The sequence below is a fragment of the Hyperoodon ampullatus genome (genome assembly GCF_949752795.1).
Source record: "Hyperoodon ampullatus genome assembly, chromosome: 9".
Classification (NCBI taxonomy): Eukaryota; Metazoa; Chordata; class Mammalia; order Artiodactyla; family Ziphiidae; genus Hyperoodon; species Hyperoodon ampullatus.
This window is the reverse complement of record NC_136922.1, coordinates 93,858,453-93,874,763: the sequence shown is the minus strand read 5'-3', so window position 1 is coordinate 93,874,763 and position 16,311 is coordinate 93,858,453. Positions and strand designations below refer to the sequence as shown.

Below are 16,311 nucleotides of genomic sequence, written 5' to 3'. Positions count from 1 at the left end.
GAGAGATAGAGAAAAACGAAATTTAAAAATTAATTTATTACCTGGAGATACTTCCTCTTTCTGTCTCACAGTGTGGTCTTTTGTGAATTTCACCCTTTGATGAGCTCTGATGCATGTCTTGCAGAGCCATTCAACACACTCTACACAAAACCCATTAGCTTCTGCATTGTCCTCACAGCTTGTACATACCTAATAAAAGAAACGTCACATCAATTTTTGAGAATAAAGAAAAGGTGGTTGGTCACATGACTAATCATACATAAATGATATACCAACTATACTTGACTCTATCAGTTATCTTCTTAACTGTTCATAAATTTAAACTGACACTATGTTTTAGATTATAAACATATGAAATGGAAATATAAGGACATTGCCCTTAGTTCAATATATCAAATATTCTAGGCACTATGCTAACTGCTGAGGATATAACCATCAGAAAAAGCAAACACAATCCTTGCCCTTATGACACCCAGTCTCCTAGATGAAGTGTAGGTTCAAATCCCAGTTCCCCTACTTACTGGATGAGTAGTCTTGGACAGGTTACTTAGAATGCTCATCTTTAAAATAAGGGTAATAACATAAATTTTACTGAGTGGTTGTAAAGATAAATTTTACTGAGTGGTTGTGAGGAAGTCAAACATTATTGAAACAATAATACTAATACATAACTACAAATTGAGAAGTGCCATAAAGGAAAAAGTATGAGAAGCTAGAAGAACATATGATGGGGGAAAGTGATCTGTTTTTAGTGGGGTTGAATGGTTGGGGAAAATGAGAGGAGAGATTACCCAGGCAAGGCTTTCTCTAAAGAGATCATATTTGCACCAAGATAAGAAAGTTGAGTCATCAATTACTGATGAAAGCTTTCTAGGCAGAGAGAACAGCATGTACCAAAGCCTCCAGCAAGAACATGGCAGGTTCAAAGAAGTGACAGAAAGCCAGTAGGACTCAAGCGGAGAGATCAAGGGGAAAACTGGCAACAGAAGGAGCTGGTGGCAAGGCAGGGGCCAGATCAAGAAGGATCAGGTGACAATTTTGGTCTTTGTCTCCAGAAGTCTCCTAAAAGTTTTTAAGTAAGTAAGTGACATGGCCAGATGTGCATTTTTAAAATCACTGTCCCTGCAATGTAGAGAAGAGATTAGAAAAAGGGCAAGTGCTTCTGCACACAGATAGGTAGGAGCCCTTTGCAGTGGTAGAAGTGGAGATGAATGAAGGAGATTTGGGAAGTAAAACTGACTGGTTTGGAGGATGCACTGGATATGAAATGAAGAAGAGATAGCACCTTTTTTTCCAGCTTATATAACTGTGTAGATGGTGGCACTATTCTCTGAGAACAGGTATTAAGGTTACACAACACATAAGCAGTCCTCATGATATCATTTGTGGTTGGGAAAAAAAATTTCCCCCTCAGTCAGTGGTTTACATTAGCCAAATTCCAAATACCTGGATGATATTTCCATAAACCAAAACCTGCCCTTTCTCAGTTCTTGTCTTCTACCTTTCTAACATCATTTGATGCCACTGACTCTTACTTCCTAGAAATCATTTGGATTCCTTAACCCTTCCAGATTCTCTTATCTCCCAGATTGCCTCTCTGGACCCCACCACTACTCTTTCTCCTCTGATTCTGTAGATTTTTGTTAGGTCTAGGGATTGGTCTCACATACTCCCTCGGCTTCAACTATCACCTCTATAAGTATGTCACCTAAAACTTAATCTCCACATTATGCGGCAAAAGGAGTATGGGATTTCTATACATAATGTTAAGGAAGGACCTCTAGTATAAAAAGTAAAAGTAAAAAAGCAAAGTGTTAAAGCATGTCATACCACTGCTTACCTAGGAAAGATGAGGATGGGATGGGATGGGATGACTTATTTGCTTAAATCTTAAAAATAACATAAAATCACTTAGATTATAAAATAATATTAAAAGTGTAAGGATAAAACATAAAAGAAATTAAATGGTTAGCTACAAGGTAGAGAAAAAATAAGGTAGAGGGGCAGGTGAGATGGAGATAGAAGTTTGAGTTATCTGAATATACTCTGTTTCATAGATTTTATTTCAGAACCAGTATATGAATGTTCTATATGTAGTTAAACAAATTTCAAAAAAAAAAAAAAAACTAAAGCCCTAAACAAAACCCTAAACAAAAGCAAAATGAAACTAATGAACCTGCCTATCAAGTGGGTGGCTTAACCATACAGAGAAGAATTACTTATTTCAAGTAACTTTAAAACGTGATGATTTGATTGAATATCTCCAGTACATACATATAGTAATTATTGTCTTCTTGTTTTCTGTTTTGACAGAGATAATGCTAAAATTTCCACTTTCAGTACTAACTCTATTCTTCTATACTCTTACTCTGCAAGGCTCAATTATGCCTAATGAGCTGGTTCCACATTAGATTCTAGCAATAGGTGGTGCTGGAGGAAGACTGCAATGCCAGAGGAAAAAGGGACTTGATCGTCTTAGTTGGCTTCCTATTTGCTTGAGTTTTCTGTGAACATCTACAATGCTAGATTCAACTTCAAAATGTCAATATATACTTGTTATATTTTCCCTTTCTCTCTTTTTAAAATAGAAAGTATCTGTTAAATCATTCTCCTGAAAGCCCTAGAAAAATGACCAACTCAATAGTGATGAGCACCCCTAGTATCCATATTGTGCTCTCTAAATACCATTTCAGACTAAAAGGAACCAAGGCTCCTAGGAGAACCAACTACCTGCTGGTTCCAGGTGTAGAACAGAAAATGAACAATATCTTGTCAAAACAGAAAGCAAGGGAGATAACAGTGACACTGCGATTGTATCAGAAGGGCTCAGGAATCCTCACTGCCAAGATGGCACAAATTGAGGGCCAATAAGAATAACTACAACACATTTTATGTTAAAAATCCATGAGTTCAAAACAATAAACACACATACACACCACTCATTAGTCACCTCTGAAGAATGCTAAGAAACTAAGTCACTACTCTAATAATTAGCAACTAAAGGGAAAGAATCAAGCATTTAACCACCTTTCCTGTATAACCTAAGAATAGAAGGAGGAAGCTTTTTTCTTTCTCTTCCAGTTCAGAAATAAAGGGGAATGATAGAATGAAAATGTCACCATTTTTCAAAGTCCTAATGAAATATGGAATCTTGGCAGTGCTCATTAACGCCACTAACATCAGGAAAAAGACAACCAGACATCATAAGCTTCCTGCTTGAAATACACACAGACATATGGATGAAAGTATTCTTATGAAACAGCCTCTACATTTTTATCACCAGTTTACACAAAATACAGGAGACAGGGAAGCATGTTAAATGACTTAAGGAGAGGTCAGCAAAATTCAGAATAAGGCTAACTCTACTGGACTAACAACCCAGTTTATCCAGCAAATATGTTAAAAGGAAGGAAAAAGAAAGCCAAGCAAGGTGAAGAGGGCATCTGAAATTAATTAAAAGATATGTTTGAGACAAACCAACAAAATGCATGGTAAGTTCTCCAGCATTTCAGGCTGCCTCATTAAGAGGAGGCAAAAGATTCAAGACTTAATACACTTACCTGATTAGACTTTTCTACTGTACTGCTGGGAACCTCAGTAGTGTCCTTCACAAAAAAATTATCTATGATGTGTCTCTCGGCACATTCTTGGCTGCAAACTGGACATCGAATGACTCCCACTGGGAAAGACAAAATTGTGTTCTAAGTTGTTTTTGGTTAAATTCAAGTATAATTGACATAACATTAAAATTAGTTTAAGGTGTACAACGTAATGATTTGATATTTGTATGTATCACAAAATGATCACCACAAAAATTCAGTTAACATCTGTCACCATGAACAATTACAACTTTTTTTTTTTTTTCTGATGGTGAGAACTTTTAAGATCCACTCCTTCAGCTACTTTCAAATATACAATACAGTATTCCTAACTATAGTCACCATGCTGTACATTACATCCCCATGACTTACTCATTTTATAACTGGAAATTACTACCTTTTGACCCTTTTCACCCATTTCGCGCCCCCCCCCCACTTCAGGCAACCACCAATTCTGTTCTTTATATCCATGAGCTCACATTCTAAGTTTTAATACAAACATACTGAGTCCTAACCCAACATATCTCATCCAAACTGTGAATGGATTCTGTGAACGTCCACTCTCTTCAAATTCATACCTATTACTTAACACAAAGCAAATTCAATTTATGTATATATAGGGGTTTTAGATGAGCGTGTGCACCCACACGTGTGTGTATACATGTGGTGTGTATGTGTATATGTCCCACAGTAGTATATTAAATGATGAATAAATGCTCATAATTTTAAATGAGATACCCTTCCAAATAAATATCCTTCTGACTATTCTTTTTATTGTTTAGCAACTTCGCTCACAGTGTTTTTCAAATAGAGATGTACAGAGTCATACGGAGACTTGAAAAGAATGAGAGTCCGGTTCTCTCTGCACCTATGGAATCAGGATTTCTGAAAGTGGAATGCAGACATACCCATCTTGTTTATGTTTGTTTTTGTTCTGAATCTCGATTCAGAAACACCAATCTGCTTCCGTTAACAAGTGCAAATAGTGTTCCTTTTGGGTGGGGGCGGGCGTGAATCTTTCACAGTGCTTGGTAAAACAATAATTAATAATTGTGAATGAATTAAAATCTAAATTTTTAATTAAATTAAAAATTTAATATAAACTTGATGCAGCAATTTGTACCAAGGAGACTGCAATGAGGTTCCCAGATACATTTTTTTCAAAATGAAATGCATAAGAATGAACACGAAGTAATCCAAAGGTCAATTTCATTTGTATATACAAGCAATAAACAAAAATTTTAATTAAAAAAACTATTTTACAATAGTAACCAAAAAAAGTACTTAGTAGTAAATTTTTTTAAATGTATAAGGCCATTGTGTAGAAAAATGTTAAGCTATATTTAGAATCATTAAAAAAAAATCTAAGTAATGAAAACACCATGTTCTTGATGGTAAAGATGCCAGTTCTCCCCAGACATGTCTATACATTCAATGCAGTTTTTAATAATAATACCAACAGGGATTGCAACAGAGTTTTGACAAGCTGGGGGAACATGTCTAACAAATAACACAGTAAATATTTAAAGCTATGGTAATTAAGATGGTGTGATATTTATGAAAGGATAAACAAAAATGGAACAGAATATATGTACCAGAAACACAAGACAGATGTGGCACTAGAAACTGGTGGAAAAGGGGTGCTACAGTTCGCTACAGTGGGAGGAGGATGAAATCAGATCTCTCCTTAATTCAAAAAATAATTCTCCAAGGGGGGAAAGCGGGGGTGGGTGGGGTGGTGGGATGAACTGGGAGCTTGGGGTGGACATACATACACTAATATGTATAATATAGATAACTAGTACGAACCTGTTGTATAAAAAAATAAAATAAAATTCAAAAAAAATTCTTTTGGATAGGATAGATTAAGAACTTTAAAACTTTTAAGAGGAAATACAGGAGAGTATCTGTGTAACCTTAGAGCTGGAATAAATTTCTCAATCAAGAAACAAAGAGCAATGGGCTTCGCTGGTGGCACAGTGGTTGAGAGTCCGCCTGCCGATACAGGGGACACAGGTTCGTGCCCCAGTCCCGCGTACAGCAAAAAAAAAAAAGTTAAGAACTACAGTTAGACAAAAGATTACCATGAAGAAAGTGAGAAGATAAGCCCCCGATTGGGAGAAGATATACCTGACACATAGCACTGACAAGAAATTAGTAATTAAAATCTGTAAAAATGTGACAATGCATTTCACAAAATAGAAAGATTGAGTAAACATGTTTTTCCTTATTCCAGGTAAGTACAGCTAAAGACTCTAGACATTCTACATAAAACTGAGAAAGGTAGACAGGAGGCAGACTGTCTAGAGACCTCAGGACCCAAGGAATGACAATGGTGAGTTCACTGGGTCTTCTTTTAGCCTCATATATGCCAAAGTAGGTGCTCATGAAGCTACCATCTCAGAAATATCAACAGGTGTCAACAAAAAAAAAGTCCACAAAAGCCTGCTCCCTCTATCCAGAGGACAGGAAAAGGGCAGCCTGGCAAGAAAGAAAACTACTCCAGCAAAACACCACAGAAAAAAATGTGCTTCCTCTCCCACCAACAAAGACCCAGTGGGAAGCCTAGACTTCTACCCTGGCCAAGCAGAAACCAGGTGCCCCAACCATCTCCTGCTGGCTGTGTCAGAGAAGCCTGGTGGGGAGTTAGGGCTTTGGTCCTCACTGGGTGGTAATGAGGCCCCCAGCAGTGTCAGTGGAGACTATGTGAGGAGCCTGAGCTTGTAACTCCAGGACAGTAATGAGGTACCCCTCCACCTCCATGCTGAAGCGTAGTGGAAAGTCTGGACTTTTATCACTATTTACCAGTAACCTCCCTCGCCCCTATATCCCCACTCCTTAGATGTGTCAATGAAGAACACATGGGAAGCAGTAAGTAGGCACCCATACCCCTACTAGCCAGGGAGGTATCAACAGAGGCTTGGTGGGAGCATCAACTTCCACACCACTGACCAGTAAGGAGGAGGGCCTCCCTCTCAGGATATCAAAGGATGCAGCAAGGGGAACTTAGACTTCAACCTTTACCTCACAGGAGGCAGGAAATAATAAATATAAGAGCAGAAGTGAACGAAATTGAAAACTGAAAAGTCAATTCAACAAAAAGCTCATTATTCAAAAAGGTCAATAAAATTAACAAACCTCCTGCAAGACTGACAAAGACAAAGGAGAAGACACAATTTACCAAACATAAAGAATAAAAATGGGGATATCACTATAGACCATACAGACAGCAAAAGAATGACAGAGAAATATTAACACTACTCACACAAAATGACAATATAAGTAAAATGGACCAATTCCTCAAAAGGCACAAACAAATATGAAATAATTTGAACAGCCTTTTAGCTACATGGAAATCGGCTCTAAACAAAATGAAATACTAACAAACATGTATATTACTTGTATGCTGAAAACTACAAAATTAAGAAATCAAAAAAGATCTAAATATATGGAGAGACAACATTCATGGATAGAGATAACTAATGTAGTAAAGAGGTCAATTCTCCTTAATGTGATCTACCAGTTTAACAGAATTCCTAATACAAACCCAACAATATTTTTTGTAGATATAGACAATATTGTTCTAATATTTATATTAAAAGGCAAATGAAGGACTTCCCTGTTGGCGCAGTGGTTAAGAATCTGCCTGCCAATGCAGGGGACACGGGTTCGATCCTTGGTCCGGGAAGATCCCACATGCCGCGGAGCAACTAAGCCTATGTGCCCACAGGTCACAACTACTGAAGCCTGCGCGCTCTAGGCCCTCATGCCACAACTACTGAGCCCACATGCCTAGAGCACGTGCTCCACAACAAGAGAAGCCACTGTAATGAGAAGCCCGCACACAATGAAGAGTAGCACCTGCTCGTTGTAACTAGAGAAAGCCCACGTGCAGGAACTAAGACCCAACGCAGCCATAAGTAAACAAATAAATAAATAAATAAATGGCAAATGCATTATAATAGCTGAATCGATAATGGAAAGAAGAATAAAGTGGAGGAATCACTCTATCCAATTTCAAGGCTTATATAGCCACAGTAATCAGGAATGCCTGTTATTGACCAAAGAATAGACACACAGATGAATGAAATAGAATAGAGACCTGAAACAGACCTATACAAGTAGGGCCAACTGATTTTTGACAGAGGTGCAAAAGCATCTTTATACTGATTAAGTCCAAAATGCTGATGAGAGATATACTGTGTTCATGGATTGGAAGACTCTTCACAATAAAGATGTCAATTCTCGCCAAATTGATCTATAGGCTAGTGTATTCCTATCAAAATCCTAGCTAGATCTCTTTGTAAATATAGACAAGATTATTCCAAGATTTATGTGGAAAAGGAAAGGAACTAGCATAGCTAAAGCAAGTCTGGAAAAAGAAAAATATCATGAGAAGACTCACTATCCAGTCTTAACACTTACATATAGTGAGTTAGACAGGGTAGTATTGGCAGTATACATGCACAGATGAATGGAACAGAATACAGCACCCAGAAATACACCCACACAAGTAAGTGCAACTGATTTTGGACAAAAAGTATGAGAACAATTCATTGGAGGAAGGACTTTTCAACAAATTGTTGAAACAACAGGATATTCATAGGCAAAAACTGGACTTCAACCTAATCTTCACATTTTATATAAAAATTAACTCAAAGTGGATCAGATTTAAATATAAAACATAAAACTATAAAATCTTTGAAAGAAAACAGGAGAAAATCTTAAGGACGTAGGACTTGCTGAAGGTCTTAGACATATCAAAGACAATCCATAAAAGAAAAATACAGATGAATTTGATTTCATCAAAATTTAAGACTTTTGCTCTGCAAAAGACCTATAAAGAAGATGAAAAAACAAGCTACACACTGGGAGAAAATATTTGCAAACCACAGATCTGACGAAGGATTCATATCTACAATATAGAAAGAACTCTCAAAACTCAAAAAAACAAAAACCCAATTAGAAAATGGGCAAAAGACGTGAAGAGACATTTCATCAATAAGGATATGCACATGGCAAATAAGCACATGATAAGATGTTCCACATCACTAGCCATCAGGTAAATAAATGCAAATTAAGATCATGATGGGATACCAGCACAAAGCTATTAAAACAGCTAAAATAAAAAGTAGTGACAATGCCAAATGCTGACAAAAAATGTGGAGATATTAGATCTCTTATATATTCCCACTGGGAATGTAAAATAATAGAGCCACTGTGGAAAACAGTTTGGCAGTTTCTTTAAAAAGCTAAACATAACATTTATCATATGAATCAGCAATCTCAATCCTGGGCAGAAATAAATTTAGGTTCACACAAAAATCTGAACACAAATATTGTAATTCAGTGTTATTCATATTAGCCCCAAACTTGAAACAACCTAAATCTCTGTAAATAAGTTAATGGTTAAATAAACTGTGGTACATCCATACCATGGGATAACAGTCACCAATCAAAGGGAACTAATTATTGATATATGCAACAAACTGGATGGATCTTAAGGGCATTAGTGTGAGTTTCTTAAAAAGCCAATTTCCAAAGGTCTTATGAATGATCCACTTACATAACATTCTCAAAATGACAAGATTATAGAGATGGGAAACAGACTACTACTTTCCCTGAAATTAGGGACAATGGGGTGTGGGGAGAGAGGGTAGGTTTGACTATAAAGGGGTAACAAGAGGGAGAGCTTTGGTGATGGAATAGTTCTGCGTCTTGATTGTGACGTTATATGAATCTACACATGTGATAAAGTTTCATTAAAACTATACTCACTATTGTAACAATGGTAATTTCCTGGTTTTGATATTGCATTGTAATTATATAAGAAGTAATCAATGGAAAAAACTGGGTACAAAGGCTCTCTCTGTAACTTCCCATGAATCTATTATTATTTCAAAATAAAAAGTTAAAAAAAAACTAAGGGCTTCCCTGGTGGCGCAGTGGTTGAGAGTCTGCCTGCCGATGCGGGGGACACGGGTTCGTGCCCCGGTCTGGAAAGATCCCACATGCTGTGGAGCGGCTGGGCCCGTGAGCCGTGGCTGCTGAGCCTGTGCATCCGGAGCCTTGCTCCGCAACGGGAGAGGCCACAACAGTGAGAGGCCCGCGTATCGGGGAAAAAAAAAAAAAAAAAAAAACAAAAACTAAAAAGAACATTTATTTAGTGCTCTCCTTATATGTACTGCTTTATCCTCATACAAATGAGGAAATGGAGATCAGAGAATCTGATTAACTTGACCAAGGTCACACACTAGTGGAGCTGTGATTTGAACCCATGGCTGACTGACCCCAGAGTGCAGTGTACTACCACACTTTACAAAAATGTCTCAGAAAGCCATGGGTTCACAGATTGCATCATTTTAACAGATAGGATATTAGTCCACGAATTAAGGATCCCATTTGTTGTAAAATGGATGGCTAGTGGGAAGCTGCTGCATAGCACAGGGAGATCAGCTGGATGCTTTGTGAAGCCTAGGGGGTGGGATAGGGAGGGTGGGAGGGAGGCTCAAGAGGGAGGGGATATGGGGATATATGTATACATACAGCTGATTCACTTTGTTGTACAGCAGAAACTAACACAACATTGTAAAGCAATTATACTCTAATAAAGACATTAAAAAAAAGAAAGAATCCCATTTATGTATGTGATGAGTTTGACCTAAATGAATTTAAACCCAAATAAATGCTAGCTCAACAATACTTTGTTACCCATAAAAAGTTAGTGGGAAAATGTAATTTCTGTTCCAGTCTGAGCACATTTAAAGTTCCTCTATACAGACTGGTGGAGATCAGCATCTGGAATATATCCTTCTAGAAATTAGAGTGATTAAAATCTGATTAACTAAAGAAAAATAATTCTGTGAGAAGTGTGTAGATATTTTCTTCAATCATTCATCACTGTGTACTTAATGGCCATGGTTGTTTTTTTCTGTTATTTAGTGGGTTGAAAAAATTTTAAATGGTGCATAGCCTCCTTTAAGTCTGTTTTCAAATGTTACCTTTGATGATGCCTGCACCGCCATCCACCTTCCTGCACAACAGATTCCCCTAATCCTGTTCTAATTCTTTTCTCTCTGCTAGTTATCCTTCAGTTTCATTTATTATATTTATTCTTTATTGTCTGACTATCCCAAGTAAAATGTAAATTGTCTGGTTAGTTCACAGATATTCCAAAGCACCTAAACATGTACCTGGCACATAGCAGTACTCAATAAATATTTGGTGAATGAGTGAATGAACTCCCTTAGTGATGCACACACCTTGTGATCCACAGTTTCACCATGGAGAAACTCTTCAGCATCAGGAAACATGCTCAACAATGTTCATAGCACCATTTTTCAGAAAAGTCCACAAATAGAAACAATCCAAATGTCCATCAACAGAACAAAAACACTGTGGTATATTCAAATAATAGAACACTATCCAGCAATAAAATCAATGCATGTAAATTACAGATGGCTGAATCCTCAAAAATATGTTAAGTGAAGAAAGTCCCAGAAGAATATGTATTATACTCTATCAAAGTTCAAAAATAATATATAAGAAAGCATATATAGCTGATAAACTGTAAAGAAAAACAAGGGAATGATTAACACAAAATTCTGGATAGTGGCTAGGCTATGCCTAGGATGGAGGAAAGAATAAGCAGCTCCCCTCCAATACTAATTTCAAGCCCATCTATCTTTCCTGAACCAAACCATTTCGAAGGCCTAAGAGCACATGGAGATAAATAGGTTGCAAGCCAATGAAACCTCATGCCCAGTCTAGGGTTAAAAGCGAGCCTGAGGCCTAGTAAGCAGCTACTCAGTTCTAGTGCATTAAGTATTATCCCCATTTTACAGATCAGGAAACTGAGCACCATGACTTGCCTGTGGTCATTCAACTACTAACTGGCAACTCTGGAATTTGAATTCTGCGTACACATCTTACGTACATTCTACATGGAAACTATTTAAATAAAGAGGATATAGCATGGATTTTAAAGCTATATAGACCTATATTATTCCTCTTTATTGACTGTTCTATATCCCCTAAACAATCTTTCTGAGCCTCTATTTCCTCTTCTGTAAAGTAACAGTACATGATAATCATGATAATGGTTACCATATTGAGAACTTATTGTGCTCAGGTTATAGTGCTAAATATTCCATGCTCAACAGAACAAATTTGAGGCAAAACTGTTATAAGGATTATATTAATAAATGTATATAAATGGCCTAACGATGCTGGGCTGGTACCTGGTAAACCTGTACATCATACTCTATGCCCCCAATTAAAATCAGGTAACAGCTGACTCCTTCTGAAAGGACCAGCACAACCTCACCTACCTCATTCCTTCAAATCATCTACTAAGACTTACACAAATGAACTCTGAGTCATAGAGGTACCTCAGCCTAACAAGGAACAACGAGGCCAAATGTTGGTAAATCTCAAATTTGCAACTTTACCCATACTTCATTCCCAAGCTCAAGATGTACATTGTCAGTAGAAGAAAAAATAAGGCACTGCATATTATACAGTAAATACCTGAATGCCTATATGAAGAAAGTGATTCTTTGACACACTATCCTGGAAATGGTGGGGATACTGCAGAAACATAATAAAATTCCCATTTTTGAAAAGGGAAAATTTGAAATCGGAAAGGCAAGCAGGGAGTCAACTTTAATTCAAGAGAAATAGTAAAGCAAACAGACTAGTACAAATGCTACAAATTACTTCTCTTTGCTGTTGCCAGAATATGTGCTGGGAACAAGCTAAACAAGGAAATCAACTATTTATTAATCAAGTTGAAAGAACTAACAATTCAGTATTATATTTATCTGGATTTTAAAGGAAAAGGACTGTTGAAAGTTATATGTACGTTTCTGTGCTTGCCAAATGAAATCATGAAAGATGTTTAATTATAAGGTCATAAAAACATGACTGATATAAGAGATTAATGATAGATCATAAATTACACATTTATAAAAGTAGCTGGACTTAAACTTACTAGGATCTGGTTTTATTCTTTTTATTCTACGAATTAAATATTTACAGTTTGGGGGCTTTGAGATGTAAATATGATTTGCTATCTCCTTTGTGAAGTTTTAGTGTCTAAACCTAAGCATAATGCAGGGCTTATGCTTTGACATTAAGTACTAGGAATGGCTGGCAACTCTTTGCCCATCTCCATAAAAGAGACGTATGTGGCTTCAAAGCCTCTTATTACACACTGTGGATCACAGACATAAGTGAGTTGAAGGATAGGACCATGAGATGGAGTACCACCAGTCAGGCAACTATATTTCAACATCCATGGGAGAAAAAGGAGAGGATCTATATAATGTAAAATAGTGCTCTGTCCGTGGTCCTGTCAATACCATTGATGGCTTGCTACTTAAGCATATGGGTGTAAATATAACAAAAGACCCAATTAGATGCTACCTACAAGAAACCCAATTTAAATACACACACAGGTTTAAAAAAATGAAAGGATGGAAATAGATACACATTCAAATAATAAGCATATGAAACCCTGAGGACTTTATAATAGTATTAGACAGAGCAGACTACGGAACTAGAACTATTACCAGATATAAAGTGAGGACAGTGTATAATGATAAAGAGCTTGATTCCTCACCAAGACATATAATCCTAAATGCTCAAGTACCTAATTAACATGTCAGAACACATCATGTAAAAACTGATACAGCTCTAAAGAGAAACAGACAAACCCACATGATAGTTGGAGATTTCAACTCTCCTCTCAGTAATCAATAGAGCAATAGATAGAAAATCAGTAAACACATAAAAGACTTGAACAAAAGAATCAAATAACTTGATCCAATTGATGTTTAAAGAACACCTAATGTTAGCAGAATACATATTCTTGAAGTGTGAATGGAATATTCACCAAGATATAACATACGTTGGGCAATAAACCAAGTATGGGTTAAAAGACCTAAAAACACACAAAATATGTTCCATGAGTACAATGAGATAAACTTAGAAATCAGTAACAGAGAGAACTGGAAAACCCCCGAATATTTGGAAACTGAACAACTTACTTCCAACCAACCTATGTATTAATGAAGAAAGGTCTAAAAACCAATGGTCTAAACATTCTCCTCCAGAAGCCAGAAGAGCAAATTAATCCACCAAAAAAAAAGTAGAAGGAAGGAAATTATAAGGAGCAGAATACAATGAAGAAGAAAGAAAATGGCAATAAAGAAAAAAAAAATCAATGAAACCAAAGCCAGTTCTTGGGGGTGTGGGAAAAATTAATAAACCTCTAGCTAGACTGATCAAGGAAAAAGAAAAAAAAACCGACCAAAATCAAAAGTAAAAGAGGCCATTTCTACAGATTCCATGGAACTGAAAAAAGTATGGGAATATTGTCAACTTGACTAAATGTGTTGATTCTTTAAAAGAAACAATTATCAGAATCTTCTCAAGTAGAAACAGAAAACCTGAATATATCAATTAAAGCAACTGAATGCGTACTTAAAACCTGTCCCATAAAGAAAAGTCTAGACCTAAAAGGGACCACTGGATCCCATCAAATATTTAAAGATAATACTAACTCTAAACAATTCTTTTAGAAAATAGAGGAGGGACACTTCCAATCTCATTTTATAAGGCCAATATTACCCTGATATTAAAATCAAGGAAAGAAAAGTACAGACCAATATCTCATCAATGAAATATCAGAAAATCAAATTCAGAACACATAAAATTGATAATACATCAGTTAAGTAGAGTTTATTACAGAAGTGAAGGGTTGGTTGAGCATTCAAATCAATTGAAGTAATTCACTATATTAACAAAATAAGGGAGAAAAGCCATATGATCATCTTTGAAAATTTCAACACTCATGCAAGATTTAAAAAAAAAACCTCTCAGCAACCTAGAAATAGAATGAAACTTCCTCAACCTGATAAAGACCATGTATGAAAATCCTACACCTAACATATTTAATGATGAAATGCTTTCTGGTGTGATTTGGAAGAAGGCAAGGGTATCCACTCTCACAACTTCTATTCCAAGCTGTTTTGTTTCTTTAGATAAAGAAATAATATTTTCAGTTTTAAAAGTTTACTTTATTTTGGAATATAATTATTTTTGAATATGTAAAATATTTACATGGTTCAAAAGTCAAAAACTATATTAGAAAGTATACCAGATTTCACTCCCATCCCTATCCCTCTTATCCATTTCATTCCATCTACCCCACTTCCTACAGGTAACCATTTTTATTAAACCATGTTTGTGGTTTATCCTTCTAAGTAACTCTATTTTTCTATCCACAAAAGTTCTTTTTGAAAAAATACTTTTTTTCAAACACAAAAACTAGCAAACTACTATATACAAAGTACATAGCATCTTCTATGGAGTATTCTTACCTAACAAGGTTTAACATGAATTTAATCAACTAAACTACTAGTTGAGAGGAATGACTTAAAAAGCCTATGAGGGAACACCACACAAATCCAGAATGCAAAATATTTTATAATCTAACTGACTGGTTCTCTCCACCAAGTACAAATTATAGAAATGAAGATAGAAGAGGGAACTATTCTAGATTAAGAAAGACTTAAGAAACATGATATCCAAAATCATGCTGTATAGCTAATCCTTGACTGGATTCTGGTTTGAACAAAACAGCTTAAAGGGGGCTTCCCTGGTGGCACAGTGGTTGAGAGTCCGCCTGCCGATGCAGGGGACACGGGTTCATGCCCCGGTCCGGGAGGATCCCACATGCCGCGAAGCGGCTGGGCCCGTGAGCCATGGCCGCTGAGCCTGCGCGTCCAGAGCCTGTGCTCTGCAACGGGAGAGGCCACAACAGTGAGAGGCCCGCGTACCGCAAAAACAAACAAACAAAAAAAACAGCTTAAAGGACATTTTTGGGGGGTAAATGTGAGGATGGACTTGTACTAGAACACTAGGAAATAATAGCTATTTTAGTTGTCCATGCTAATAATGATATTGGGATTATCAAGGTTACTTTCCTTATTTTTTGGAGATGCAAGTTAAACTATTTAAGGATGAAATGCCAAATCTGTGATTTACTTTAAAGTAGCAAAAATGGCAGCAAAGGATGTCATTAAAAAAATGGCAGCTTGGGGGGTTGGTTTCTCTACCAAAACAACCGTTAAGCTGGAAAAAACTATCAGAATCAACTATTCCAGAACTTTGAAACTGGTTCAGACGTTTACAGCAATCAGGGAAGAGCTTAATGATGGAAGGGGCTGCTGTACTTTGGTAAGAGGGCTGCTTGCTTGAACCAGCTACCATGCCCAATTCCTTAATTCTGCTGCAAAGTGGGGACAGCAGCCCACATCCCTGAAGTGGCTGGCTAGTGCCAGGTGGACAGGATCTTGAACTCAAAAATTAGGGGATTACGTGATTTAGTTAGCATGGGGGTTCTCTGAGGGTCAGCTGAGATGCTTGGCTTTATTCAGCTCCCCTGGGCTGCAGCTGCTTCTCTGGCAGCACATATCAGAACATTTAAAGAGGTATACACACTTTAAAATCTACACATTTGGGGCCTCCCTGGTGGCGCAGTGGTTAAGAATCCACCTGCCGGGCTTCCCTGGTGGTGCAGTGGTTGAGCGTCCGCCTGCCGATGCAGGGGACACTGGTTCGAGCCCTGGTCTGGGAGGATCCCACATGCCGCGGAGGGGTTGGGCCCGTGAGCCATGGCCGCTGAGTCTGGGCTTCCGGAGCCTGT

At 37.1% G+C, this 16,311-nt stretch overlaps 1 protein-coding gene across 1 annotated transcript in view; it reads right to left on the bottom strand.

The window, feature by feature from the left end:
- Positions 1-16,311, bottom strand: part of TRIM24 (tripartite motif containing 24) — a gene marked incomplete at its 5' end in the record, with an annotated part of 81,710 nt that overhangs the window by 38,720 nt on the left and 26,679 nt on the right. Inside the window, 2 exons of the mRNA XM_079711858.1 lie at positions 42-189; positions 3,561-3,679. Of these exons, the coding sequence (XP_079567984.1) occupies positions 42-189; positions 3,561-3,679 (267 nt within the window). The remainder of the gene's footprint in view (positions 1-41; positions 190-3,560; positions 3,680-16,311) is intronic.